We start from the raw sequence: 26,371 nt of genomic DNA, 5'->3' as shown, positions 1-26,371 counted from the left end.
TGTACAAATATGAGGGAGGTGTGTGGCGCAGTGGTTTGTGTGTATGTGTGCGGATCAGGGGGTCACAGGTTCAAACCCCACTGCAGTCAGCATGTCGTTGTGTCCCTGGGCAAGACACTTCACCCCAAAATTGCCCCTGTGGGGATTGTCCACAGTATTGCGTATGTAAGTCGCTTTGGATAAAAGCGTCTAACAAGTAACATGTAATGTAATATGAATATCTGTGTTGTGAAAAATATAGCAGGCTATAGGGGAATTTCCTTATCTCACAAATTAGACACCAATAATACTGCTGCTATAGTAAAACATTTTTCAGAATGATTGACCTCTGTCACAAGCTAGACAACTTGCCCTTGGATTATCATATAATAATAAATAATACATGAATTAGACACTTTAACACTCAATTTAACACTAATCACACAATACAGCATTTTTTTGTCGTTTTTGTGATTTGACACTGCCTGAATTTGTTTATTCATAATAATAATAATAAAGCATTTTATTTATGGGCGCCTTTCAAAGCTCTCAAGGAGGGACATGCATGCTACATTTCCCTTTTAAAGATATTTGTTTTGTAAAATCTGACATGTTTGCAAATCTATTTGAATGTCAATGATGACATGCTCCTACGGAATTACTTATAAAAATGAAAACAAAACCACAATGATTTTAAAATACAAAAAAGCATTGTAAATTAGTGTCACAACGAACTCACTAATCGACAAGGCAGGTGTTCTCTTCAATCATCAAGTGCTGATAATCTAGAGAATAAGACACAATTGAACAATAATCTATGAAAAAGATTTCATTTATAGCTTTGTGCCATTTTACCACATTTTGTGTATGACAACAGACTGATGCATTTTGTCAGCTGTATGTGTTAAACAAGACACAAATGTCCACTGTATTAGTAAACACCTTAAGTGTGAATAAACATGAGTTTAATTCTCAGAGCCTCAGTTAGAGTTACTTTACATTTTGTTAGTGCTAAGAGTATCTAATAACATCATGTACTGCCATCCCTCCCAGAGGTTTAATGTTTCTCTCTCCACCCACTGTCGCCACTCAACTTCCTCCTCCCCTGCCCTGAGGGAGAAAGAGGGAAAGGGTTGAGTATTATTAAAACCAGACAACCTTAAAATTACTTGGAGCAGTGTATTACTGTCCTGTTTCTCTTCAGGTTTAAACCATTTACCAGCGGCCCCTTTGGAAAGGTAATCCTGAAACCCTCATACTGAAGCTTGGACTCTGTGTTGTGTATTGAGGACTCGTTGGAGCAGGTTTTCTATCTTGTCGGGTCAGTTTTACTAATTGTTCCGTGTGGGTTCCATGTGGGTTGTGCTTGTCAGGTATGCCAACGTGTCTACTATACAAAAGAGGAGACGTTTGTAGATTAGATTCAATGTACAACTTTTTTGTTTTGAACCAGTATAAAGAAAGTGTGGTTACATGAGGTATACATGGATGCAAATACATTTTTGAAGGCAACTAACTTCCTCACATGTGTGATACAGCTTCTCTGTGTGTTCCTCTGTTTTCACATAACTCTGCTCAGAAGGAAAATATTTAACATAAAGGGGGAGGGGAAAACAAGAGGTTGACACAATGTTCTGAGCTATTCAGTTACAATTTGCCAATACATTTATTGATGTCAAATTAAAAGAACATTTTACTTGAATTGACAGGAATTGGTATTTTTCTATCAACACTGAAATCACACTGGCACCTTTCAGCACCTGGAGATCCAGCTACATTTCTATGAAAGTACGAGGTTGACAGCAAGACAAGACATGAGGTAAGGCGCCATTTTTTGTTGGAACTTTGAGTGTGTGGCTGATTTCCATGAATAGACCAAAACATTATGCAAGTTTGTCTTTGAGCCGTTAGGCTTATCACTAAAGATGTCTTTAAAAAAACAGACCACACTTCTACAATTAGTTGTATTAGGTCTATTTTTTCTATGCCGGTTCATTCATATTGTCTATAAATGCCCTTAAAATGGTTAAATATCAGACAATTATATTTCACAGGGTGCAAACTTTCTCAAGAGCGCAAATTGTGCAGGAGTTTCGTTTGCGATGCCAGGCACATGCAGCCAATGACAACAAAGGCTTTAAACAGGAGTTTGAGGTGAGTTAAAAAAATGTACCTTGCATCAGATTTCTGATTTGTAAAGCTATTATATTTGTCATTTGTTCTGATGTCCTTGACTTTTTGAAGGAGCTAGATTTAGTTGGCAAAGAACTTCCCATTACAGCAGGGGACTTAGAGGCAAACAGAGAAAAGAACAGATACCCCTACATATTGCCATGTAAGTAACTACATTATCACACTACAACAGATTACATCATCTATTTGTTGCAGTGTGTGAGACTTTTTCTTATTTTTTCTGTTCTCCATCTGGTTATAGATGACCACTGTCGCGTGAGGCTGTCAGTCCAAAACTCCCAACCACACACTGACTACATCAACGCAAACTTTGTCCCTGTAAGAATCCATTCACCTCCTCTGTCATTTCATTACTCTGTCCTCCTGCGTTACCACCTCTGAGTCTGTCTGTAAGTCTGCCTTCACATCTGTCTGCATCTGTTAATGCATGTGTGTCTGTTTTCAGGGAGGAGGTTCAGAAAGAGACTTTATCTGCACCCAGGGTCCTTTGAACAACACCATGGCTGACTTCTGGAGGATGGTGTGGGAGCAGAACGTCAGGATAATCGTTATGGTGACAGCTCTGAAACACAAGGACATAGTGAGAAAGACCCTTTCTCTCTCTCTCTCTCTCTGTGTGTCTGTGTGTGTGTGTCCAACATCTGACTCCTGAGATGAAATATATATTCCTTATTTTAAAGGAATTGTCTATAGCCCACGGTAATATATGAAGCTACAGCGGAGGAAGTAGTTGGCTTAGCATAAAGACTAAGCTAACTTGTTTCCAGAGTTTAAGTCATTTAAACTATACAAAACACTTCATTTGTGAGCTTTTGAGGTTGCTGGTAGGTTGTGCTTTTTAAATCTTGTTTACAGAGCTAGGCTAGCTGTTCTTCCCTCTTTACAGTCTTTATAGCTAAACTTCTTAAAGCTCCATATTTCCCGTAAAGACATGTGAGGGGTTTCAGTCTTCTCACCTAACTGTGGGCAAGAAAGTGAATAAGCGAGTTTCCAATAAATACTAAATAACTCCTTTCGTACACCTACTATCAGTAAATAGCTTACAAGTCTTTAAAAAAGGACCTTGTTGAATTAGTGGTTTGAAATTACCTTTATTTCTATGTGTGCAGGTGCTGTGTGATAAGTATTGGCCTCTGCAACAAGGGACAGTTTATCATGGACTGATCCAAGTGACTACAGTGATCCGTAAACAGGGTCCAGATTATTTTGTTACCACCATTAACCTCAGACAGGTGAGCAAAAGAAACATCCATCATCTCCTTTGGTACCTTTTCAAGTGCTGCTGTGGACTTGTGTGCACTGACCGCACCAGTGATCAATCAAAGAAGAAGGAGAAGCCTTTGTGTTTGGGTTGAAGGAAAGTGTTTGTGTTTCAGAGAGATTGTCCAACTGACAGGCTAATCACACACTACTACTACCCAGCCTGGCCGGACCGGGGCATCCCAAAAGACTCATCCTCTCTCTGTGCCTTCACTGAGTATGTGCGGCAGCAAATGGAAGCGATTCCACGCCTGGGACCGGCCGTGGTGCACTGCAGGTGAGACCTCCAGCCCATCACCCTCTTCGTTAGGAAACTTATTACTGACTTATTTAAAATCTGTGCCCTGTTCAGTCTACCATGTAGAGCTTTCAGAGGTTTATCAATAACCAGGGTTGGCAGCAATGGATTACATGTGAATGTGAATGCTGAATATGCAAAATGTATTTCATTTGCATTGAAACAATTTTGAGATGTTTAAAGAGAGAAAAGAGTGTTTGTGGATCTCAATTTTTCGTGTCCATTTTTCAGTATAAAGTGCAATATTGTCAACAATTTATTTTTAAAATAAACCAAAAGTGAGTAAATATAATACAGATCAGATAATCTTGCTATTAAATGCCAATATTACAAACTACAAAAATAGTCATGTCATTTGTATTTAATAACTGACCAACCATGTTAATCAGATGGATCTAAAATGATGTCAAAGTTAAATCCTGCATTATGGTGTTTCAGTGCAGGTGTTGGGCGTTCAGGGACATTTGTGACGCTGTTGTGGCTGATGCAGCTGTGTGCGAGGGGCATCAAACCTGATGTCCGGGCTGCCGTGGAGGACCTAAGGCTACATCGAATGTGGATGGTCCAAAATCAGGTCGGTGCAGTCGTGATCCAGTGGTTTACTCACCTGCAGTGTTAAAATAAGTAAAAGTAACAGCAACAAAGTTCAAAATGTTACCAAGTAAAAGTACCAAAGCATTTTGCAGATAGTTAAAGGTCAGCTATTATGCAAAATCCACTTTTTCATGTCTTCTATACATAAATATGTGTTCCCTCTGCGTTAAGAGATTATAAAAGTTTATATAAAAACCTGTCTGAAAATGAGCTGATCAGATTTTGACCACTTTATGTCATAACAATGTTTTGGCTTGTGTATACATTAGCAAATCACCAACCAAGGTAACCCCCCCCCCCCCCCCTCCATTCTCATTGACAGTTTGCTCTACTGTTTGGTTCTCACGAGTTTCTCATTACCTGTTCATTCCTTTGTGTGAACTCAGGAGCAGTACATATTTGTTCATCAGTGTCTGCTGCACTGGCTCAGTGGAGGGAGCTCAGCACGGTGAGAATACAGAAATGAGCTCCCTATGAGCACCAACACACCAGCCAAATCAAATTTCAGCACAGGCAGCATGTAATTAGTCATTGTAATGTAAGATGACATTTTAATTATGGTTATTTTCTTCCCCAGCAGGCCACAAATTCAGGGAGCCAGTTCAAATATTAACCAACACAGTTCCTCAGGAAGGGGGAGCAGCGGTGGGAGGAGACACCGCCATCACCGACAGACAGCTCCATCAGACCAACCACAGACCGCAATGCAACAGATCTTAAACCCTGGGAACCTACTGAGGAGGTTACTGCCTTCTTCTTCATCGTTTAATCCAGGATCAAACGCCTTCTGAACTCACCAACTGTACAGCCGATACTACAGACACAAACAAGACTAAGGGTTAAAAAAAAAAAAACAGCGGTATGCATGCCCTCATACAGCTCCTCAGGAATTAGACTGCAGAAATAAAGCTTGTTGTGCTTGTGACGCCAAGCCCTGCAGGTGGAAAACCGGCCTGACAACATGCGAATATATGCTGGTAAAGAAACCACAGACGCAGCACTTTCTTTTTGTGACCAAAAGTAAATATTAAGGGCGTAACATGCCGGACAGGTCAAACCTGTTCTGTGAATTAATTACCAGGAGATTCACAAGAACACAATGATCAAGCTGCTCCCTATGCACAGTTAGATCCTCAGGGTGTACAGCTAGCTGAACAATTCACTGTTTTTATATCTTTGTCTCCATTATTGATAAAGTGATGCTGCGGGATTACTTTATTTAGTTTCCTCTTTTGAAATCATTGTGCATTATTTCACATCACACATAAGTACTCAAGAATGCATGTGCATAATTTATAGCGGACTTGCTAAAAAGGCAGACACATGTTGGTATAGTGGCTGTACTAAAAAGGTCATGTTTCAAAAACACACAGGCACTGTCATTCTCCTTAGAAGACTGAAACCCATTACAGTACATGAAGGAGCTATGAGCATTATAGAACATAAAAGGGCTAACCCTCTTCTTTTTCTTTTAAGAGTCTTTCATTTGTCGGATAATAAACATGTATGATACAATAGATCCCTCCTCGGGTACGTTTTGGGGTTTGTGATGGACAGGAGAGAGAAAGGCGGGTCCAGCAGAAGTCACATCCTTCGCCCTTCCTCTACGTTTCCACCGTGTGGCAAGTGCTAATAGCTGCAGGGCAAGTGGCGAGACTGTATTGCAATAAAGTCTGTTTGCTGAAGTGATTCAATGCTCCTAAGCTAGTCCAACAGCAAGCAACAATTACTAAAAAGCGAGTGATCTTCAGAGTTTGCTGTATTGTGAACTGAGCTCAAGACAGATAAGTGAAATACAAAAAAAAGGGATTATTCACACAACTTAAAATCGCTTTAGCCTATGTTTGGCTACATAATGCAGTCCTAACGGCCCGTCCACACAGCGGCGTGCGTTGAAGCTTCCAACGCTTCTGCCCATTCACTTTGAATGGGGTGACATCACTTTTAGCCGAACTGCATTTTGGGAAGCGACGTGGAGCGTTGCTGGCGTAGCTGGCGTCAAAAGTTGAGCAATGTTCAACTTTTGACGCCTCGACGGAGGCGTCAGCCAATGAAATCCCGTTTATTCAAATCTGCCAGTACAATCGCTAGCCAATCAAACCGCGTGTATGCTGGGAGAGACTACGCAGGTCATTTCCTCATATTCAAACAAATTGAGGGAAAATTCATTGTAGCGGTAGTGAATCACCCGGTGCTGTATGATCAGTCTCTGTTCATCTACCGGGATACAAACCGGAGGAGCGAGGCATGGAGGGAGGAGGCAGAGACAGTGGGTGAAACTGGTAGGTTTTCGCCTGTTTGGGGATTTTATATCCAGTTTACTTCGTTTTAACATTGCTATTGCTTTGTATGTCGGGGGCGGGAGATTCATGTGATTGGTTGTTGGTCGTGTTGCTCGCAAAAAATCCCCAAGCTTCAGATACGCCCACCTTCAAGCGTCAACGCACGCTGCTGTGTGGACGCTCCGTAATACCACTGAGGTATTCACTGGGACACCTAACTGTGAAAAAGGCAGATGAGGGAAAGAAGAGCAACAAAGCAGGGTTTCAATGGAGAGCAGCATAGCGTAGGCCAACCCCAGTGAAAATATATAGGACATATACTACAGATTAAAATACAACAGGGAATTACAATTGGTTAAAAGAACCAACAGTTAAAATAAAATGTAAATTAGAGTTTAGGTCCAATTAAAAGATCGCACACTACATCCTTTGGCCAAACAAAAAGAAAATAAATGTGGTAAGGTTGAGAGGTTGCCTCAATAAAACAAATGATCAGCTGTTGTATGTACAGTCCGTGAATGTATGATACACTGACACATGACTATAAACATGCCACCCCTTAAGACCATAGGAGGGTGTGAGAGTACAAAACTACTAATAATGAGCAGTCAAAGGCTGGGTGAAGAGAAAGGAAAGAGTTTAGTCCATTTATAAGTCCCGGCTCAAACTAGTGCACGCTCTCAGACAAGTTAATGGCTTCCTGGATTTCCCGAAGGACAGTGATGCGGGCGAGCATCTGCTCCAGCTGTTCTTTTGGGATTGGTTGAGTGGAGTACCAGATGGGGCTGTTGGGAGCCACCACGGGCTCAGGAGTCAGGTAGAAGGTGTCGTTGCGACCTTTAGCACTCTGCGGACTGACAGAGACACAGGGAACAGCATGAGGACACCTTGATTCACAAACATATCAGATTTGTCTGCCAGTTAAATAGAGAGGTTCTTGAAAAAGGTGTGCCGTCATGATGGTTTTGTTTTTGATCTTGTAGTTAGGCCTAAGCAATTAATTGAATTATCGTACGATAAATAAAAATGCACTCGATAAATTGCCGTTTACATGCGTGTTTGTTTACATAAGGATATGACCAGCATTTTAGCCAGACGGGCTGTGGCTGCTGGCCAGGCGCGCCGCGAGGCACACACACAGCCAGGTCACTCCGCGTGCAAATGAATAATATAGAGACAAGCAGGAGACAACGTGTGACTTACTCGAGGGGAATTTGAAGTTAAATGGAATGGCTTGCAAAAGCTAATTCCACATCTCCGGTGTGGGAATATTTTGGATTTAAGCCAAATCAACGAGGCGAACCTACGGACTTGAATGAGCCGTTATGTCGCATTTGTTTTAAAACGGTAGCAACACAAGCTAGCAATACGACCAACCTTAAACTGCACCTGAAACACAAACACCCCATTCCGTTTTCCCAGCTGGGAGCAAACACGGCAGCTGGAGATGGAGAGCCCCCACCTTCCGGACAGTTTACAATCAAAGATACATTTGCCCGACAAAACTTTGAAATACAGATTTGGATATGGCCTGTTGAGGCAGCTGGGTCTTTGTATGGACAGTGGACTGTACACTTGACTGTTGTTTTAAGAAGGTTTTTTTTGCTTGTGAGACAATGTGTGCTCATATATATAAATATATATAGATATCTATGTTGAATGTTCAATAAAAAGTTCTGTTTGAAAGGACGTACTTGAATTATTAGGATATATTATCATTATATCAGTGGTCTAAAATGGTCTTACAACCGTGCCGACAATATTATCGTTTATCGCAATAATTTCCAGGAAAATGTATCGTCCAACTAAATTATTTATCGTGACAGGCCTACTTGTAGTGTTTGAGACTGTTTCGTTTGTCCTATTGCCATCAGGGCTGCGACTAATTCTATATTAATCAAGTGATATACACTAAGTCAAAAACTGAAAAATTGCTGACTGATTCTAAGAGGCCCAGATTAAGTCTTCAGTTGCATTTTTTGTCCCACTCAGTCCAAACCCCAAAAATATATACAATGATGTGAAACATAAAAAAATAAAACGTGAATGGCAAGAAATAATCTAAATAGCTGTTACGAATTGTTCAATGATTGATCGACTTTCAGACATTTCTTTCTGTTAAGAGGTGGTGAAGGACGCTGGCAGCTAAGGCTATATAATTTTGTTTGCTTATTCTTTGGAAAATTGTTGAGGCAGAAAACATAAAAAATCCTTTAGTTATTATAAAACATCTATGTTTTTGTCAGTTGCTTAGCAACAAGGTTTTCACAATTTCAAACCACTTGAACTCTTGAGTGCAACGTGTACTTTACAACCCATGTCAATAACAAATACATAATTTAGCAGCAGAAACTCTGGCTTTCATCGTAGATTGATAACTTTAACCTTGGCCAGAGTGAAAACACTACATGGCAGCACTAAGAAGAATTACTAGTTTTTTTTAGATTAATACAGTTGAACAAGCGATGAAATGTTTGATTCATGTATCATTACATAAAAACAAATGTACACCTCCAAACACATAATATACAGTTCAATTTACTGATAAACACTTTTATATTTTTACCATTTGAAGAGGTAGAAATCATAGAGCTTGATGGGGCATCGCAGCGGGTTCTCTGGGTCCTCCAGCTGCTCCGAGTACATGTCATCTGTGACTGAACAGAGAAAAATACAAAAGCAATATACAAGTTGTAATCGATTCTAACATGGGGTTTAATCACAAATTAAATTGTGTGAAAGTTTACCTTTCTGTCCTATGAACCTCTCTGTTGACTTTAGGTATCGGATGCTGGTGCTCTTGTCTTTGGGGTTGTTGGGAATTTTCCTGGTGTGTCTCAGCACCTTAGAAAAGGCCACTTTTAGATGCTGGTCCACCGTCGTTAGGTGAAAATACCTGGAGAAAATATAATGTATATACATTAACTGATTTGGCCACTGTGTGTTAATTGGTATCCCAAAGTGTATGGAATGACAATGAGTGTCTTGTGCAGATTTGTATTTTGCTTATATGTAGATTGAGAATTATTTGTCTTAAAATGAAGATTTGCTCTATGAGGTATATAATGGACAATATAACTGGATGTCAATTTAACAGTATGATTAATGTGAGGATGGAAGAAACTTACTTGGTGTTAAAGAACATAAGAGTCGTGAGCAATGTCCAGGGAGAATGAGCTCCCAGCTGTTTACATTCCCACAGCATCTCCTCCGTCACATGACTGGGGATAATGTAACCTGGCAGGAGGTAAAGGTAGATTATGAAGACCCGCCAAGAAATTATCTAATTATTTGAATTTCATTGAGAAAAGTATTACACTTCTTGGTAAATGTTTTGTGCCAAAAACGTCAAAAACCGACTCCCAATATAAAAATTGTGATTGGTTTCACCCCTAACAAGCTAGGTTTGTGTTTTGTGTCTGTGCATATTATCGGAGATAATATTATTTGATATGATTACCAAAAAACAGGCTTTGTAAATGCAAGAAAAATGTGGATAACACTCTGTTCTCACCTAGCGGGTGGATAGATGATCTCCAAGGCTCTAAGATCTGGTGCAGACTGTGAGCGAAGCGTGTGTAATACTGATCGGAGAAAACATCGTCCACACGGCCGTTATCAAACAGATACTGCAGGGGAAAAATTTAGAAAATAAAGATGTGGTCAAACAGTGTTACTCCATAAAAATCAAGAACCCACAATTATTAAATGGAGGTGAATGGATGAGTGTGTATAGCCGCTTTCACACCAAGTACTTTGCCGTACTTAGTTCCCAGCACTTAGTTCCCTGCACTTAGTTCCCCCATGGAACTAAAGAGCAGATCGCGTTCACACCGGAATAAGTCCCTGAGGGAAGATTACGCAAATGAAGACGCTGACGTCACTTCTTCTTCTTCTGCTTTGGGTTTACTGGCAGGCCGCAAACAACTTCACGGCGTATACTGCCACCCGAAGTCCCCGGAGTTGGGGACTGGCTCAAGCCCCCGGGAAGTGCGCCGGACTCTGATGAAAATATTCGTTGTGTCCAAACGGCGGTACTACAATTTCCTTATCAGTCCCTGACATCACTGGGCCCAGAAAGACTTTTCCCCATTGACTAACATTGGGAAAGAGACGTCTGTAAATCTGCGGATACTTTTTTTTTTAAACTAAATAAACTACCCAGTATGAACTATTTTATAGCCCTTATTAGAATCATTCGGTCCGTAAAGTTGTAAAATGCACTAAAAGCCGAATCTAGATTTATTTTTTGTCTCCATTCATTCTACTGAGCTGAGAGTGGGAGCTCGGGGGCGGGGCTTAGGGGGCGCATGCTCTGTGAGCGCACATAGGGGTTCTTCTGCTCTGACAGCTGATGACACAGATGGGTAATCTGTGACGTTTCGCTCTCTCAAAAGTTGGGCCATTTTGTCCTCATGCGCCAATGAGCAGCGCTCATAGGAAAGAACGAGACCCCGCCTCCGACGTTGTATCCAGTTCTTATTATACATCCATAGACTGGCTTCAGAAGAAGCTGCTGGGACTCCCAGCAGCTTCTTCTGAAGCCTTCCGAGTAAATCGCCAGAACATCACACCTCCTCATCACTCCACCGCTCCCATGTTTTTTTTTGTGTTGCCATAAGTTATTCTCTCTCCGTTGGTGCGCTGGGCTAATGCTAATAATGCTAATGCCAGCAAATACAATGGCGGCTTCACAACATTTTTCCGAGTTTTACGGGGCGTGGTTTGCAATTCGCCCAGCCAATCAGAAATTTGAACTTTTTTCTCCCCAGGAAAGTACCTGCTCTCTAGCAGGGACTGAAAAAGGGGGACAAGTTCTCATGAACTAAGTTCTCTTTTTGGTGTGAATGCAAAATCCCAGGAACTATCGGAACTAAAAGGGAAAAGTACGGGGAAAAGTACTCCGGTGTGAAAGCGCCTATTGTGTGTGATTGTGGGGCATCGTGAACTTACTTTTTGTATGCACAGAAATACATAGTAGAGAACATCAGCCTCATAAGTCTCTTCTTCCAGCCCCCGAGCCTCTGTGGTCATGCAAGAGAGACCCATGCAGAGTTCAGCTACTGCACTCGACACCAAGTCCTCCTGGAAACGCAGTGCTTGGCGTCCTAAAACACAAAATACACAAATCAGGATTTACAGGAAAAAGATAATGGTAATGCACACACATCAATGTCTTAACATTACAACAAACAGTGTCAAAATGTACTTACGGCCAATTGGAGCCAGTTTGTTTGTGTCTGATTTTTCCAACTCTACGTTTTTCCTCTGAGCCCATATCCGCCACACCTCCAGCCCCTCCTCTGGCTTCAGGGTTGCGGGCAGCAGCAGCTCCTGCACCTGGTGCTGGCCATCTACCTCTGCTACCACTGTGTGACCCTGCAGAGACGCAAACACACCAACACTCTTACCTCATGGCATGCAAACAATCAACACAAGTCAATATGTGTATCTGGCCAAAATAGTCCAACATAACACCTGTGTTAGTACCTGAAGCTGCTGTCCATCGTGCCCCGACAGCCCCTGGGTGTGCAGCACCTGCTGCTGTGGATCCCAGATGAGGGACTGTGTCGCGTTGGAGTAGCCCTGTACTGCCACTGGGATGTGGATGTTTCCGTTCATCAGCTGGGTAGGGAACAGCGTGTTTGCAGACAGAGTGTGCACCACTTCTTCCTGGCCTCCCATTCCTCCCGAGCTTGTAATGCTGGAAACGGCCTGAATTGTCTGACTTTTCAGCTTGTCATTTTCAACAGTAACTTGTGTTGGCATTGTTGTCATTGTCGTAGTGTTTGGCCCTGAAACCTGCACTGTTCCATAGGCTTCCTGGGGGATGGCAATATGGGTGACCTGCTCACAGCCTCCCGCTCCAGCAGGAGCAGAATAAACAGGGATTGTCCAGGTCTCGCCTGTGGGACTGGTGATAGTGCCTGTAGCACTGTAAAGGTGGGAGCTGTCCACAGTGAGGAGGTCTGGCCGCAGAGACACGTAACTCTGATGCTGGCCCTGTCCCTGAGGGATAGCCAGCACTGTGGCTACTTGCTGACCAGGCAGGGCATAGGACACAGTGATGGGCATGTCGACCTTGCGCTTCTTGGCTGGCTGGAGGACCCCTGCTCCCTGTGATGTGGCAACGGTTGTACCCAGTACCCTCCTCTCAACATTGTCCTGCTGCTGGGTCGGAGAGAGAGTTCCCACTGTCTGGATTTGTATCTGATGACCTCCTGCAACAGCTGCTATCAACTGGGCTTGCAGCTAAAACACAAGAAAGAGAAATGATGGATGGTAACTAAATTCAAACTGGCCATTTGCAACATTTGAAAGTGACTTATGGTGCTGACTGTGATTGTGTGTGTTTATGTGTACCTGTTGGTGCTGCTCCTCTGTGAGTTCCCCAGGCTGAATCAGCTGTGCCGTTGTCACACCTTGAAGCTGTTGATGGGAGCCAGAGGGCATTTGAAGGACCTGGCCAAGCATCTGACCTTGCTGCTGACCCTGGATCTGCACCTGAAGAAAATAGTGATGATAAAATAATGTTAGTAGAGAATTAAGTGGAACAAGTAATTAACACAGCACAAAGGTATAATAAAAGTACCAACCTGCACAATCTGTTGCTCTGTATTCTGCTGTACAGATTGCTGCTGAGACTCCTGTATCTGTTGCTGCTGCGGCTGGACATGAACCTGAACCTGCATGACAGGACAGTCATTGTCAGAGAGCTGTGATTCATGGATATAGCTAACAGATTGATTTGTGTCCATTTAGTGCGCTAATTTACCGGACAAGCCAGCTCCAACAATGACCCTGCCACCTCCGTGCTGTCTGTGTAGATGCAGTTGGGCTCTTGTTGGTAGACCATAGTCGTGGTAGTGGTCGTAGCATCTCCGCCTTGCTGGGTGAACTCTTGCAGGGCATCTGGGCCTTTGCTGGCCAAGGACTCCAGGAACTCCTTCATGCGATGCTGAGGGATGCTCCGAGCTTTTTGCCTAACAAGCTCCTCATAGGAGCCTGTACCATCCAGGGAGTTATTCATTGCTGCTGACAGTGTCTTCCTTTATTGGCAGGATGAGAGGAAATAAGTGCTTTTAATTAGCTGTAGGCGTAGCAACGCTCTATGTCTGTATAAAAAAAAATTGACCATGAATTCAATAACACAACTTAAATACATTTGAAAATTAAGAAGACAGCTGCTTAGTTATTGATGTAACAAAAAACGGGTGATGTTGTGCAGTTTACACTTTACAGTGTTTACAAACAGAGCTACAGATCACTGCCCAGTGACACCACTGACAGAGGGTAATACGAAAGGGTTAAATCTATCTGACTGTACGAGCAGGGACAAAAGCGCGGCCACTTTCCAAATCCGATGCAGTATTCAAAAGCAGTGAAGGAAACTGCTGCATAATGAAAACATGCAAGTTGTGCAATGAAATTAGAATGGCATGCATCTTGCTGAAGCTACACAACAAACTAGATCAGACATGGCTAACTAGCCATGTGTTGTTTGCAAAACATAACACGCCACAGCTCTGTTTGTGTAATAATGCGAGCATGACAGGTGGAGCAAAACCAGAAGGCACTGGGGTTAGTCTGCTGTCTGTAACGTTCCACCGACTACATGTTATTACCAAAGCTAGCATGCTAACATTAGCAGGCGCGTTACCTCTCTTCCTCAAAGACTCGAGCCGCCCACCCGTCCTACTCTGTCCTCAAAAAACGGCACTCTTCTTACAGGGACACGTATACTGATATCCCCCTGTGGCTGCTGTGTTGTTTATTTATCTTTATTTTCGTAAGATCGATGACTGTAGTTTTTCTTTTTATTAACCACTCATATTTCACAGGGCGCCATTTTACAACAGTTCCCTCAGACCAATCGGAAAGCGAGTTGGAGCTCTGTCGAGCTATCGCGGTGTTTCCACCAGATGATATCGCGATAACTGGTGTTGACAGTATAGTCAGTTAAAGGCGATACACACAGGCAAAGTAGCTCTCGAGATCAGGTAGATGTCAGACCACCTTAAAACCCGATTATGCCAGACAGACGCTCCTAGTGGTTCACTGGATTCTCAATCTTTTAAGGTAGTCCCAAAGAGATGCGCTGAATGTTTGACTGGTGCTAAGTGAGCCTTGGGCAGTTCAGGGTTAAATCCCACGCATTACATTTCAGCATACTTTGCGTTTGCAAAAGAATACCCCTTCTGGAAGCTGTAAAGCTCTTTCATTTGAGATTCGATTTATTGTACACATTGTATTGTAATTTTCGTATATTCAATATCTATGTTTCTTGATTTTGTTGCAATACTTGCTATATTTTTATTTAATTTGCTGATGATATGGCACCAATGCAGCAACATTTGTTATTGTATGTTCAAATCGACTTGGCAATAAACATCACTTTAATTTATTTGACTGTTTCTCAGACTTTTCTTACTGAAATCCTCAGTGACAGCGCACACACATTACCTTTAGCTGTGTTCTACCTTTAGATTTAATATCTAAATTATTACTGGTGTGAGAATAATTTTTGGAAACTTCAGATGATCAGAGACATTGCAGGTTATTTTGGTATTATTTATTATTTTCTCCTGTCAAAAGGACACATGTTACCCCCTGAGTCTTAAAAAAAACATGATGGTTTGGCAGTGTTATACCATCTTTGCAAGGAAGTCATGTACGCTATTGTGAGCATCTCTTCTGTGTAACACCAGCTTAGAGGCAATATTAACCTAAAAAACATCAGGTCTTTTTTGAACAATGATCAAAAATGCATACATTCATCAAAGAACAAACACTAAGTAAATATTATTGCAGCTATTGTAGAAAGAGTTCAAATGGATTCTGACATTGACTGAGTGACACTGCAGAAAGTTGTTTTCACAGCTGACAATCAAGAAACATAATTTTTGTTTTTAGAAAACAAACAAAACTTCAGTTTAGGGATATCGGCATACAATATCTGATTTGAGTCAATCTCAGCCTAAGCTGTTTGTCCCCTTGCTGTTGTTACACATTAAATGATGCAAACAATGTGGACATGTATCTGTGGGCTCATGGGAAGCAGGAAGTGTGGCTTGTTCTCAGTCAATCAGATTTTCCCAGGGTCTTCTTTGAGGGTGACTGTTCTGTTGAAGACGAGCTGCAGGGAGAAAGAGACAACATTGCCAATATGTTTCCAAATGTCTAAATACATTATTGAATGAACTACAGCTGTAGTATTTTTGTTCTTACTGTACCTTATCTGCTGTACTGTCGGGGTCCAGGGAGAAGTAGCCAACTCTCTCAAACTGGAATTTGTCCAAAACCTTTGCTCCCTTCACTGAAGTATCTACTAAGGCACTGCTGATAGTATGCATGGAAAGCTAAAGGACAAGAGGAGGAAAAACCTTAAACATCACTTCTATACTCATTAAAACATCTCTGTTGATTTAAATATACTCACAGGATTGATATCAGTCAGGAAGCCATTGGGCACTTCAGACGGATCCTCTGGATATTTGTGCAGGAATCTACAAAGACAGCAAGAAGTTTGGTTTAGCGAGTTTTGAACATGGAATATTGGTTGCGATTGGCAGTAAGCTGTTTTTGTGACTTACAGTCTTTCGTAGAGGCGCACTTCACACACTAATGGCTGGCTGACCCAGTGGATGAAGGCCTTTGGTTTCTCTGCAGTGTCAGAACTGCAGCAGTTCACCTCCAGTTCAACCACTTTACCCTGAGCATCCTGGGAAATAAAGGTGAAGTCAGCTTGAGATGTTATGAGGATGTGGACCAGGAAGTAAAGACATCAACAGAGTAAACATCCTCATGGACCCTTTGTTTTATAGAATTTTAATTATTGTACTCTAACTGTATTTGTGTCATATTGTGTTATGTACCTTTTTCATTGGTATTTTCACATTTATCTTGTAAGATACGTTTGTTGTTTTTACATTGTTTCCAATTGTTTTTACATTGTCAATTGTGTTTGTTGATTTGTGAAGCCCTCTGAGACAATATATATGATTTGTGATATTGGGCTATATAAATAAACTTGAATTGAATTGAATTGAAGCAAACACTGCTCAAGCATATTTCTAACTTTCAAAACACAACAGTTAAAGTAAAGTACTTTCAACTTTTTTGTTCATACCCGGCTATGAGCTATGTTTCAACCAGAATAAACAAATTGGACCAAACCTCAGAATATCTAGAATCTTACTTTGATGATTTTCTGGACAGAGATGACATACCCAGCATGCCTCAGACCTACAGGCTGGTCGGGGGTCAAACGCTTGTAGCCCTTCTCCATCACCTGCAAAAAGGAGAAGTCCATCATCAACTTCTGTCCGCAATCCAAAAAGTTGCACAAAGAAAGTCTGCAACCTAAACTCTAAGGATCATTTTGGGTTTTCTCTCTGACCTCTCTGAAGTCACTCTGTTCAATAAAGATCGTGCGTGTAAAAGGCACCGTGTGGCTGCCCCTGGCCTCGTTGGCAGGAAAGTCTGGCACTCGTACGTCTGACTGAGACAGAAGAAGACAACCGCAGGAATATTCAGCACCAAAGATTGTAAATATGCAAAGGACATAATATAACAAGTCCTTAGGGTGCTGTTTAGCGTGCACTGTCTGTATTAGTAATTCATGTACAAACCTTTGCGTTCTCAGCGAGGTTAGTAATGGTGACTTTGAGTGGCTCCAACACAGCCATGACTCTGGGTGCCTGTTCGTTCAGCACGTCCCTCACGCACGACTCCAGAAGGTGGGGCTCTGTCGTAGTCTGAGCAACTGTGACTCCAACCTGCAGAACAGATGTAACATATCATTACCGCACCGTTCTCATGCATTTAATTACTAGTTCCACCACCCAACAAATGATCCTTCAGTCCATTCTGCATACCCGGGCACAGAAGTTGTTAATCGCCTCTGGTGGGAAACCTCTTCTCCTGAGCGCAGTCAGAGTGAAGAGTCTAGGGTCGTCCCAGTTACTGTAATTAGAAGAAATGTCTTCTACAGTTACCAAACCGATTATTTGTAACATGAAAAAAAAGATAAAAAGCATCTAATTCCCCATAAAGAAATCTGATGAGATGACTGGTGAAGAAATGCTTTCTATTTCTTGAGTGTTTCTGCATCCCATTTATTACAAGGCAGATTATTCTTAAAAGTAATTAAGAAATATAAATGTTACCTGACAATGCCAGTCTCTACCAGTTTGATGATTTTCCTCTTTGACACAACAGTGTATGTAAGGTTTAGACGTCCATATTCCCACTGGACAGGGCAGTACACATCCAAAGCGTTACACAGCCAGAAATATGATGAACGCCTATCACAAACAAAAAGGACCGTAAACATAACAATGCATTTATGTTCCTCCAAAAAAGATGCTTTCATAGTTTAGCTACATCAGAGCATTAATGTATACCTGGCCTGGAACTCTTTGGTACAGAGTGAGTGTGTGATATTTTCAATAGAGTCACATAGACAGTGGGTGTAATCGTAAGTGGGGTAGATGCACCTGCAGAAAAACACAAGGAAATAAAAACACAGCCTGTTGTGAGAAAGCACATATTTAAATAAAATCTCAATGTAAAAGTACAACCGTTCTCGTACCACTTGTCTCCTGTGCGATGATGCGCCGTGTATTTGATTCGGTACGCCACGGGATCCATCTTCCCGTCCTCCATGACGATCTTCATCCTGAGCGTAGCCTCTCCCTCAGCAAACAGCCCCTTCTTCATCCTCTCAAACAACACCAGCGACTCCTCTGTGGGTCGATCTCTCCAGGGTGATGCAGGAGCGTTATGGCCCTTTAGTTCCTCCCCTTTCTGGTGGCAAATGTAGGCATGACCTCTGAATGAAGACAAATAAACAATTACAACATCATTAACCAGCTAGTGCACATTTAACAACATATACACAAAGTCTATACACTCACCTGCGAATGAGATCCGCAGCGAGGTCGTAGAGTTCCTGAAAGTTGTCGGATGCATGTGTGACCGCATGAGGTTCATATCCTGTGCCATACAATAATATTAATAAGAAACGTTTATGAATGTAGAGTGAAATAGAAGCTTTGAATCACAAAAGGTTGCATCCAACTCACCAAGCCACTCCACCATGTCTCTGATAGCAGTGAAGTATTTTTCCTCCTCCTTTTCTGGATTTGTGTCGTCATATCTCAAGAAACAAATTCCATTGTTTGCCTAATGAAAAATACTTATTTTAAACGAAACTGCTTCACAATATTACGTGGTGGTTACAAGAGGAAATAAAGACGTACCTTTGCATAGCCAAAATTAAAATTGATGGCTTTGGCATGCCCAATGTGAAGGATACCATTTGGCTCAGGAGGGAAACGAGTACGTATCTAAAGGAATTTATAAAAGGAAAGGAGAAAAATCAATATACACCATTTTAAAGTATGGGTGTTTATCTCCACAGCAACACATATAAAGTTTGTACCTGTCCGCCAGTGATTTCCATGTGCGTTTTAAGCAAGTCCATTGTTTTTGGTGTGACCACATAGCCCTCACTTTTATAGTTCTCTCCTGTATGATGAAAAGCAGGGGTGATCAACATACTGGGTAAGTAAATCCCTAAATGTGCTCTTCACAGAGTGTAGCAGAGATGCTTCTGCTTCTGATTGTTCAGGTGGTTTCTTCTCACCTGTTTTATGGAACTTCAGTGACTCTCCTCGGAGCTGCTCCATAAGTGACTTCACCTCCCCAGTCTTCACCTCAGCTAAAAAAACAACAAGCACAGTTAAAAACAAACAAACTGCCAGACACAAACAAAGAATAAATGTCACTTCAACCAGCAATCTACATTACTAGCCACCTACCATTCACTGCCCCTTCCTCCTTCTTCGCCTTTACATCATTCTCTGCGACTTTAACCTTCTGAGGCTGCAAAACAGTTCGATATTAACCACAGATTAAATCCAAAGAGTACAAGCAGTGACTAATAGTATAATAAGACATTTTGGAATATAAAATGATTTGCTTTCATAAAGACTGGAAACAAGAGGAAACAACTAGCCTGGCTTCACCCAAAAGGTATTAAAATCGTAATACTAGGGCCAATAAAGCAAACCTAATCTCTGTTGTATCAAGTTTGTTTAGTCTGCACAAAAGGGAAGTACTGTGTTAATTTAGCAGTGATTCAACATGTAGGTTATGTGTCTGACTGAGTTGGATGCAGAAAGAAAATAAGTAAGAACATTTCCAGTAATGCTGAACTTTTTCAAAATGTTCTGATGTGTGTTACCTTAGCTTTCTTCTCCAGGTCAGCCTCAGTCTTGGGTCCTAAGAGGTGTAGGACCTTCAGGACAAAAGTTGTATTAAGTTCCAGTATACAGTGAGAATCACCAAACCTCAGAAGCAAATATACAATCACAATAAAAAACTACCTCTAACAATATTTTCTTTTTAAAACACACCTGCAAGTCAACTTCATTTTTGATGACCTTTCCATCAGCCCATTTTAGGGCAGAACGTGCCTCTCCTGCAACACAAAAATGCTTGGTGAGATATTCTATCTGTTTGTAAAGCTTTAATGTTGTCCAAACATAACTACGCAAATATGACATCATACCCATTAGCAGTCCCATGTTGAAGTAGAACCTCTCCACTAACAGCTTTTCCTTGTGCTTCTTGATCACAGACTCAACCTGCACAAGATCACACTGTCAGTGAACACACCACCCTCAGAAAAGCAAGTAAAAAGACTTTGGAGTATTTGAGCTCATGGACTTACTGCTTCTTCAATCTGCTCAGGTGTTATGAACACGCCTACTCCACATGTGTCTTCAAACTCCTTCTGGTTGATGGGGTCCTGAGGGTGACTCTTAACAAATTCCAGTGCAGCTGTAAAAAAAGAAAAATGTATGAAGCAGGAAGGCACAGTGGTTAATAAATCCAAAGCAATGAACTTCTACAATTGTTCTCTTGTGTTAGGGATCAGTCTGAAAAAATTACAATCCATTAGAGGTGATTAATGTTGCATGTTTACATTACATTGCATTTAGCTGATGTTTACATTTTGTTGACCAGTCAGCTTGCAACATGTCAAAGACGTCAGAATTTACCTGCTAGCTGCAGCTCTGTGCAGATTTTGCTCTGAACTATACAGTCTGAAAGAAATCCCACGCGTTTCGGGTCTTTAAGGCGAGATGCCATACTGTACAGCAGTGTACCCATGGCTTTGTCCACTCCTGATGCCCCACGGACAAGATGGGCCTATTGTAAACAAAAAGAAAAAGATCAGAATGATTAGATTAATCCTTCAAAAGGTGGGAATGACCTGTAGATGGCCTGTGTTATCTTGACCCTGGGAGGAGTGTCTGCCTCCAACCTGAAGAATGTGAAAATGAAAGAAAAATGACCTACTACTATTACTACTCAAAAGTTATGAGACACGTGCACAATGGTAGGTAACTCTAAACCATTAAATGGAGCAGCTTCAAAAGACAAATGATAAAAAAGGGTAGATACTACGAGTTTAAAAATAAATGCAAGTCTCATTTCACAGCTGTCTCTCCAGGAAATCCAGTTCCCCTATAAAAGTCGGTCATACCTGAATAATTGCCTCCTTCAGAGCGGAACTCAGCGCTTCATTTTTTAGGGTTTCTTTCGCTTTCTGCTCACTGAGACCTATGGAAGTGAAAAGTGCTAAAATATCCGCCATTTTTCAACCTTATTAACCGGTTGGATCAGAACCGATCTGACACGCCGTGGCAACACACGACTTTCCTTCTCGGAGAGATAGAGCGAGGGAGGGGTAAACTTCCTGTACACCTCAAAGTAAAAATGAAGAACACAAATAATAGCCAATAGGAAACCGCAGCACGGATAGCCTTGACCAATTGGGAATGAGCTCGATTGATTTTCCCGCCCACTTTGAACGAGAGAGCCAATCAGCAGTTGTGTTGACAGCAGAGCAGTGTAGGAAGGGCTACCGGGATCTGTGAAATGTTGCATCAGTTTGTCATTTCAGTCAATTCAATCCCAACTCCTTTTATTCTTGGAAAGTTATGTTTTTGGACATAAACCGGAATTTTAGACAATTTTCTTCCGCAATTAAGTTAAAGAAATTCATCTTAAAATTGAACAAAGATACTATCGCTGAATTTAATTAATTCACAGTTGTCAGACCCGTTTCCCATTCATGTTCCTTCACGAACTTTTTCATTTCTCAAAAGCACAAACATGGAACAAACATTAATCCTAGGGGTTAGGGTTATGGTTATTTGGAGAGTCTTTAAAAACAAAAAAAGTGCGTATTTAGATAGTAAAACAAAACAAAAGTGGCGACAGATAACCCACAACGTACCAACTCTTCTTATTTATGTCAGATAAGCTTTTGTTTTAGAGAATACAAGCACGTAAACGCAAAAACTGCACTGAAATATGAGCATCTTTGCCTTTGTAACGCGGTGTAAGGTTTTTGTTGTCCAACAGTATCGACGCTCGCTGAGACAACTCCGCGAAAGTTTATCCTGATTTTTGTAAACATTAACCGCGCACTGAAGTCATGAATGAAGTTGTAGCTCCGCTTACAATTATTGTACAATAAGGTGTAGTCTTACTTTCGAGCAGGCACATATACTGAATAACATTTAACTGGTTTTGTAATGCTCGGACATTATGGTAGGTATGTGTTCAGTTGTTTTTACCTCTGAAACGCTAACACGCTAACTGTTAGCATCACAACAACAGGTATGGCTAAACATACAGTGCTGTCATCGGGGGCGAAGTTATGGAGATCTCTGGCCTGTGCAAAGTCAGAGCTGCGTCTGGATCTTACTCTTGCATGCGGACAATCTTTCCGGTAAGTTTTGTCTAGCTCAGATGTAGTCTGTCAGCATCATGATTAACATGAGACTTGCTGGACAGACCTAATACAGTTGAAATCCTCGTGTGTATCTTTGTATTAACTCATTTCTACCCACAGGTGGAGAGAAACTGCAGAAGGCCACTGGACAGGAGTGATAGGAGGAAGGGTTTGGACTCTGACTCAGACAGATGACACTCTTTGGTACCACATTTACCAAAGCCTAGACAGGCAAGGGGAGACAAGTGGCAGGAAGAAGGGAGCTGGTGTTTCTCTTCAGCTGGAAAACAAGTCAGACAACAGATTCAAAGAAGCTGTGAAGAAGGAGGAAGAGGAGCCAGTGGCTGTGACTCCAGTGCATCAGGACACCAAGGAGGAGGAAGAGATGCTGAGGGATTATTTCCAGCTGAATGTAAAGCTGGGGGACCTTTACAAGGAATGGGGAGCAGCAGACCACCACTTTAAGCACATTGCAGACATCTTCACAGGTCAGAGTGCTTGCAATCCGTGCATGCATTGTACACGTATTACACAGAAGGTCTTTACAGAGACAGTATTTGTTTAGTAAAATAAATAATGTAATAATACAGTTTATTTGTAAAGCATTTCTTAATTCAAGAGATGCAGCACAGAATTTACTACACAAACAAAAAAGATATAGAACAAACAAAAAAACTGGGCTAGATTGCAATAATGAATGGAAAGTAATATGGAAATAAAAACACTTGATAATTCTAACACAAATGTAAATAATATTCAAATCAGTACCCGTATTTCGAGCCAAGTTCACCTAAAAATATTGAGAAAGCATCACAAGATCTCTCTTCTCTTCTACTCAGGTATTTTCTTTTCTTTATCAGTGGTTGTGTTTTGAGTAAGACAAAATAAATTATCCTAACACCTATTGTTTTTCTCTCCCCAGGTATAAGGATGCTGCGTCAGGACCCAACAGAATGCCTGTTTTCCTTCATTTGCACCTCCAACAACCACATCACTCGTATCCAGGGCATGGTGGAGAGGCTGTGTCAGTCTCTGGGTGCACCGCTGTGCCAACTGGATCAAACCTCTTACCACAACTTTCCTTCCCTGTCTGCGCTCGCAGGTACTCTATTATTATATTTCCCTACAGTCCTATGCCCCTGTGTGATATGATATTCAGATAATTTGTCCCTTCAGTTTTGTTATATTATTTTTGGTTCAATGGTAGAACGATCCAGTTTCACCTGGTTGGGTTTATTAAGCCCAAGATCATCTGGGGCTGTTGGTCTTTGAGCGGTTGCTGGCCCAATAGTACCTGTTGATGTGCTGCAAGGTAGCGTCTGTAGTGGAGGAGGAGGAGGAGGAGGAGGAGGAGGAGGAGGAGGAGGAGGAGGAGGAGGAGGAGGAGGAGGAGGAGGAGGAGGATGATGATGATGATGATGATGATGATGATGATGATGATGATGATGATGATGATGATGATGATGATGATGATGATGATGATGATGATGATGATGATGATGCTGGCGTGGTACAGGGTGTGGCAACGCAGGTGGTGATGGTAGGGGCAACAAGGAGCTGTGCCTCAGAGGACAGCGTTGGTGGCGGCCGCCTTGATGAGTCAAGGCTTGGGCTCGCTAACTCAGCCCCGGGGTTTGCCGAGGTCAAGCTTGTGACATTAAGGCGTGCTGCTGCAACGGCAGGTGCAGGGTCGCCAGCAGCTGCATCGGCTGCAGTTCTTTCATCGCTATTTCGTTTTAATAAATCCTTAGACCTTTTAAGCCAATTTCTGATGTCCATTTTGTCATTCAAACAGAAATGGGAGTCTACAGAATGCACAATAAACAAATCCAGAATAGGCGGCAGAGTGTGACGCTGTGATTGGTCTAAATGTGGACGAATCACAAATCACAACAGACACATGAATTTATTTGACGTAGCCTGCGATTTTTTGTTTTAGTTACTATCTGACATCACATACATCGTAGCATAAAAGTTCACAGTTTATTTATAATTAAACAAAATATATATAGTTTTTTTTTATTTGTATAAATAATAAAAATCGTGTTTATTGGGGGAGGGCAGGAATGTCAAATGGGAGGGCCTGGCATACAGCTGAATACTTACATTGTCTACATATTGTCACCATGCTTGTGTTGTTTTCTGTAATTGGCAGACACCAGCGTAGAGGCACGGCTCAGGGACCTTGGTTTTGGGTACAGGGCTCGGTTCCTTCAGCAGAGCGCTAAGCAGATTTTAGACACCCATGGGATCCAGTGGCTTGAAGGTTTGCGCAGTGCCCCATATCTGCAGGCCCGTGATGCGTTGCGCACCCTTCCTGGTGTCGGCACCAAGGTAGAGTAGCATACTGCAATAAAAATAATCCTTTAGTTCATATTTTTTTGTTATTTCGATACAATTAAGGCAATGTTTCTCCTTCAGGTGGCAGACTGTGTTTGTCTGATGTCCCTGGATAAGGCAGAGGCCGTGCCCATAGACACTCACGTGTGGCAGATTGCTAAACGTGACTACAACTATGGATCTGGTAACGGACAGAAGACTATCACAGATAAACTTCATAGAGATATTGGTACGGTAAATAGTCATGCACTTCGTTAGAATATTTGTAGTGTCACACTCATTATCATCATAGTAATGGTTATTTTTTATTGAAAACTCTTTAAATGTAATATTTTTGCACAGGGGATTTTTTCAGAAAACTGTGGGGTCCTTATGCTGGTTGGGCACAGTCGGTGAGTGTTGTGTCTCTGTGAATTTCTGTCTTGTATCTTTTAATCCGTCTGATATATATCCACTAAGTATTTTATTTGTTTTAGGTGTTGTTCTGCGCTGACCTCAAAAAGTTCCAAAATCTGAAAGAAATGCTACGTATGAAGGGGCCGAAGAAAGAGGAAAATGATGAAGAGGAACTGACGGTAGCAGGCAAGAAAAGAAAAATTAAGAAGGAAAAAATAGATACTGTGAAGAACATAAAAGCCAAGGCAGGTCATCACAAGAAGGCAAAGAAGTCTGCCTAGAATCACACTGTGCGATCAGGTAAACAAGCTTCATACAGCAGGACTCACATCAGATCACATTACTACACATTTTGTGTAGTTTCATAAAAAAAAACGATCAGAATGAAATTGATAGACACTTTATATACATGACACAAAACAAATTATTGTAATACATTTCTCAGGGTTTTGGTCTACATGTGTTTTTGCTTACTGTCACCTTTGTTGTCTTCTTTCGTATGCTTTCACTACTACAGTACAATACAGCACGCAGGTGTTTCTATTTTTTAATAAAGAGAACATGTAATATCTGCTATTTTTTGGTGTTTGTATTTTGAGAGAAAAAGGCCCGATTAGCATTTAAATTAAGCCCACTGAAGGCACCACTCTCATGGTGGCTCAGACTACTAAATGTTTCCAGAAGAGGCCACTAGGTGTCAGGATTTATTGGAAGATGTTTTTCTGCAAGATACTATCACTTAGTGGCCAATGCCACCCTTTTTTTGACATGTACTATGTGAGCACAACACATTTCACCATGACCCTGGGTGAATTCTTTCTGCCAAGCCCTCCGGTTCCTATTACACTCTGCACCAACACGTCACGGCATCTGTATGCGTGTCTGAAAAGGTCATTGGACACCAAAATGGAGTATTGTGTTTCTTCGTGGCATTTCTGTGCCTTTCCGTCACATCGTAAAAAAGCTACTTGGCTGGATGCTCGAAGTGCCATGGTGTCTGAATGTTTATCTATAGGCATAAGTTGGCTGTGGCAGCTGGTCTTTTAATAGCAGGGATTGCAGTTATCTTCCGTCACTACTTGGGGCTTGTGTGACTGTCTCTGAAGATGAACATGTCTTTAGGGGTGTTGACCCATTAATGTCCCTTTATGGCAATGACTGAGCAATATTATGTTTGTTTAAAATATATTAAGAGACGTCATTGTAAAATATGCC

At 41.6% G+C, this 26,371-nt stretch overlaps 4 protein-coding genes and 1 long non-coding RNA gene across 12 annotated transcripts; 2 read left to right on the top strand and 3 right to left on the bottom strand.

Annotated features, from left to right (window-relative positions):
- The first annotated feature begins 1,101 nt into the window (after positions 1 to 1,101).
- Positions 1,102 to 6,298, top strand: LOC117543121 (receptor-type tyrosine-protein phosphatase V-like). Of its 7 annotated transcripts, none has more exons than XM_034211208.1 (11): positions 1,102 to 1,300; positions 1,737 to 1,798; positions 2,034 to 2,133; positions 2,224 to 2,314; positions 2,414 to 2,490; positions 2,618 to 2,752; positions 3,282 to 3,404; positions 3,549 to 3,709; positions 4,169 to 4,304; positions 4,711 to 4,772; positions 4,902 to 6,298. In XM_034211208.1, the coding sequence occupies exons 2-11, from the start codon at positions 1,794 to 1,796 to the stop codon at positions 5,113 to 5,115; spliced, it is 1,104 nt and encodes a 367-aa protein (XP_034067099.1). In that variant the 5' UTR covers positions 1,102 to 1,300; positions 1,737 to 1,793; the 3' UTR covers positions 5,116 to 6,298. The 7 variants fall into 7 exon arrangements, with proteins under 7 accessions (XP_034067099.1, XP_034067095.1, XP_034067096.1 ...); XM_034211204.1 differs by having other exon boundaries at positions 1,689 to 1,798; XM_034211205.1 differs by having other exon boundaries at positions 1,105 to 1,217; positions 1,689 to 1,798.
- Positions 4,077 to 4,908, bottom strand: LOC117543122. The gene is made up of 2 exons (XR_004568523.1): positions 4,685 to 4,908; positions 4,077 to 4,337 (listed from the first exon to the last, which is right to left on the bottom strand). It is a non-coding gene; the product is annotated as an uncharacterized LOC117543122 (long non-coding RNA).
- A 283-nt stretch (positions 6,299 to 6,581) lies between the features above and the next one.
- Positions 6,582 to 14,470, bottom strand: LOC117542968 (glutamine-rich protein 1-like). 2 transcript variants are annotated; one of them, XM_034210865.1, is made up of 12 exons: positions 14,267 to 14,470; positions 13,382 to 13,655; positions 13,209 to 13,292; positions 12,970 to 13,110; positions 12,097 to 12,858; positions 11,820 to 11,985; positions 11,560 to 11,714; positions 10,121 to 10,235; positions 9,735 to 9,843; positions 9,354 to 9,502; positions 9,173 to 9,263; positions 6,582 to 7,460 (listed from the first exon to the last, which is right to left on the bottom strand). In XM_034210865.1, the coding sequence occupies exons 2-12, from the start codon at positions 13,634 to 13,636 to the stop codon at positions 7,274 to 7,276; spliced, it is 2,214 nt and encodes a 737-aa protein (XP_034066756.1). In that variant the 5' UTR covers positions 13,637 to 13,655; positions 14,267 to 14,470; the 3' UTR covers positions 6,582 to 7,273. The 2 variants fall into 2 exon arrangements, with proteins under 2 accessions (XP_034066756.1, XP_034066755.1); XM_034210864.1 differs by having other exon boundaries at positions 6,583 to 7,460; positions 13,203 to 13,292.
- A 693-nt stretch (positions 14,471 to 15,163) lies between these two features.
- Positions 15,164 to 21,374, bottom strand: qars1 (glutaminyl-tRNA synthetase 1). Its single transcript, XM_034211158.1, has 23 exons — positions 21,164 to 21,374; positions 20,676 to 20,826; positions 20,345 to 20,454; positions 20,183 to 20,258; positions 20,028 to 20,092; positions 19,856 to 19,909; positions 19,431 to 19,494; positions 19,256 to 19,330; positions 19,052 to 19,137; positions 18,870 to 18,956; positions 18,693 to 18,792; positions 18,525 to 18,603; positions 18,200 to 18,439; positions 18,012 to 18,104; positions 17,775 to 17,912; positions 17,484 to 17,571; positions 17,238 to 17,384; positions 17,006 to 17,107; positions 16,805 to 16,897; positions 16,200 to 16,327; positions 16,046 to 16,112; positions 15,840 to 15,965; positions 15,164 to 15,742 (listed from the first exon to the last, which is right to left on the bottom strand). The coding sequence occupies exons 1-23, from the start codon at positions 21,272 to 21,274 to the stop codon at positions 15,692 to 15,694; spliced, it is 2,331 nt and encodes a 776-aa protein (XP_034067049.1). The 5' UTR covers positions 21,275 to 21,374; the 3' UTR covers positions 15,164 to 15,691.
- A 656-nt stretch (positions 21,375 to 22,030) lies between these two features.
- Positions 22,031 to 25,732, top strand: ogg1 (8-oxoguanine DNA glycosylase). The gene is made up of 7 exons (XM_034211157.1): positions 22,031 to 22,417; positions 22,541 to 22,908; positions 23,343 to 23,522; positions 24,576 to 24,754; positions 24,842 to 24,989; positions 25,103 to 25,152; positions 25,237 to 25,732. The coding sequence occupies exons 1-7, from the start codon at positions 22,308 to 22,310 to the stop codon at positions 25,435 to 25,437; spliced, it is 1,236 nt and encodes a 411-aa protein (XP_034067048.1). The 5' UTR covers positions 22,031 to 22,307; the 3' UTR covers positions 25,438 to 25,732.
- Positions 25,733 to 26,371: the final 639 nt, after the last annotated feature.

This window comes from Gymnodraco acuticeps, unplaced genomic scaffold (assembly GCF_902827175.1).
Source record: "Gymnodraco acuticeps unplaced genomic scaffold, fGymAcu1.1, whole genome shotgun sequence".
NCBI lineage: Eukaryota > Metazoa > Chordata > Actinopteri > Perciformes > Bathydraconidae > Gymnodraco > Gymnodraco acuticeps.
This window is presented reverse-complemented; position numbering and strand designations above follow the sequence as displayed.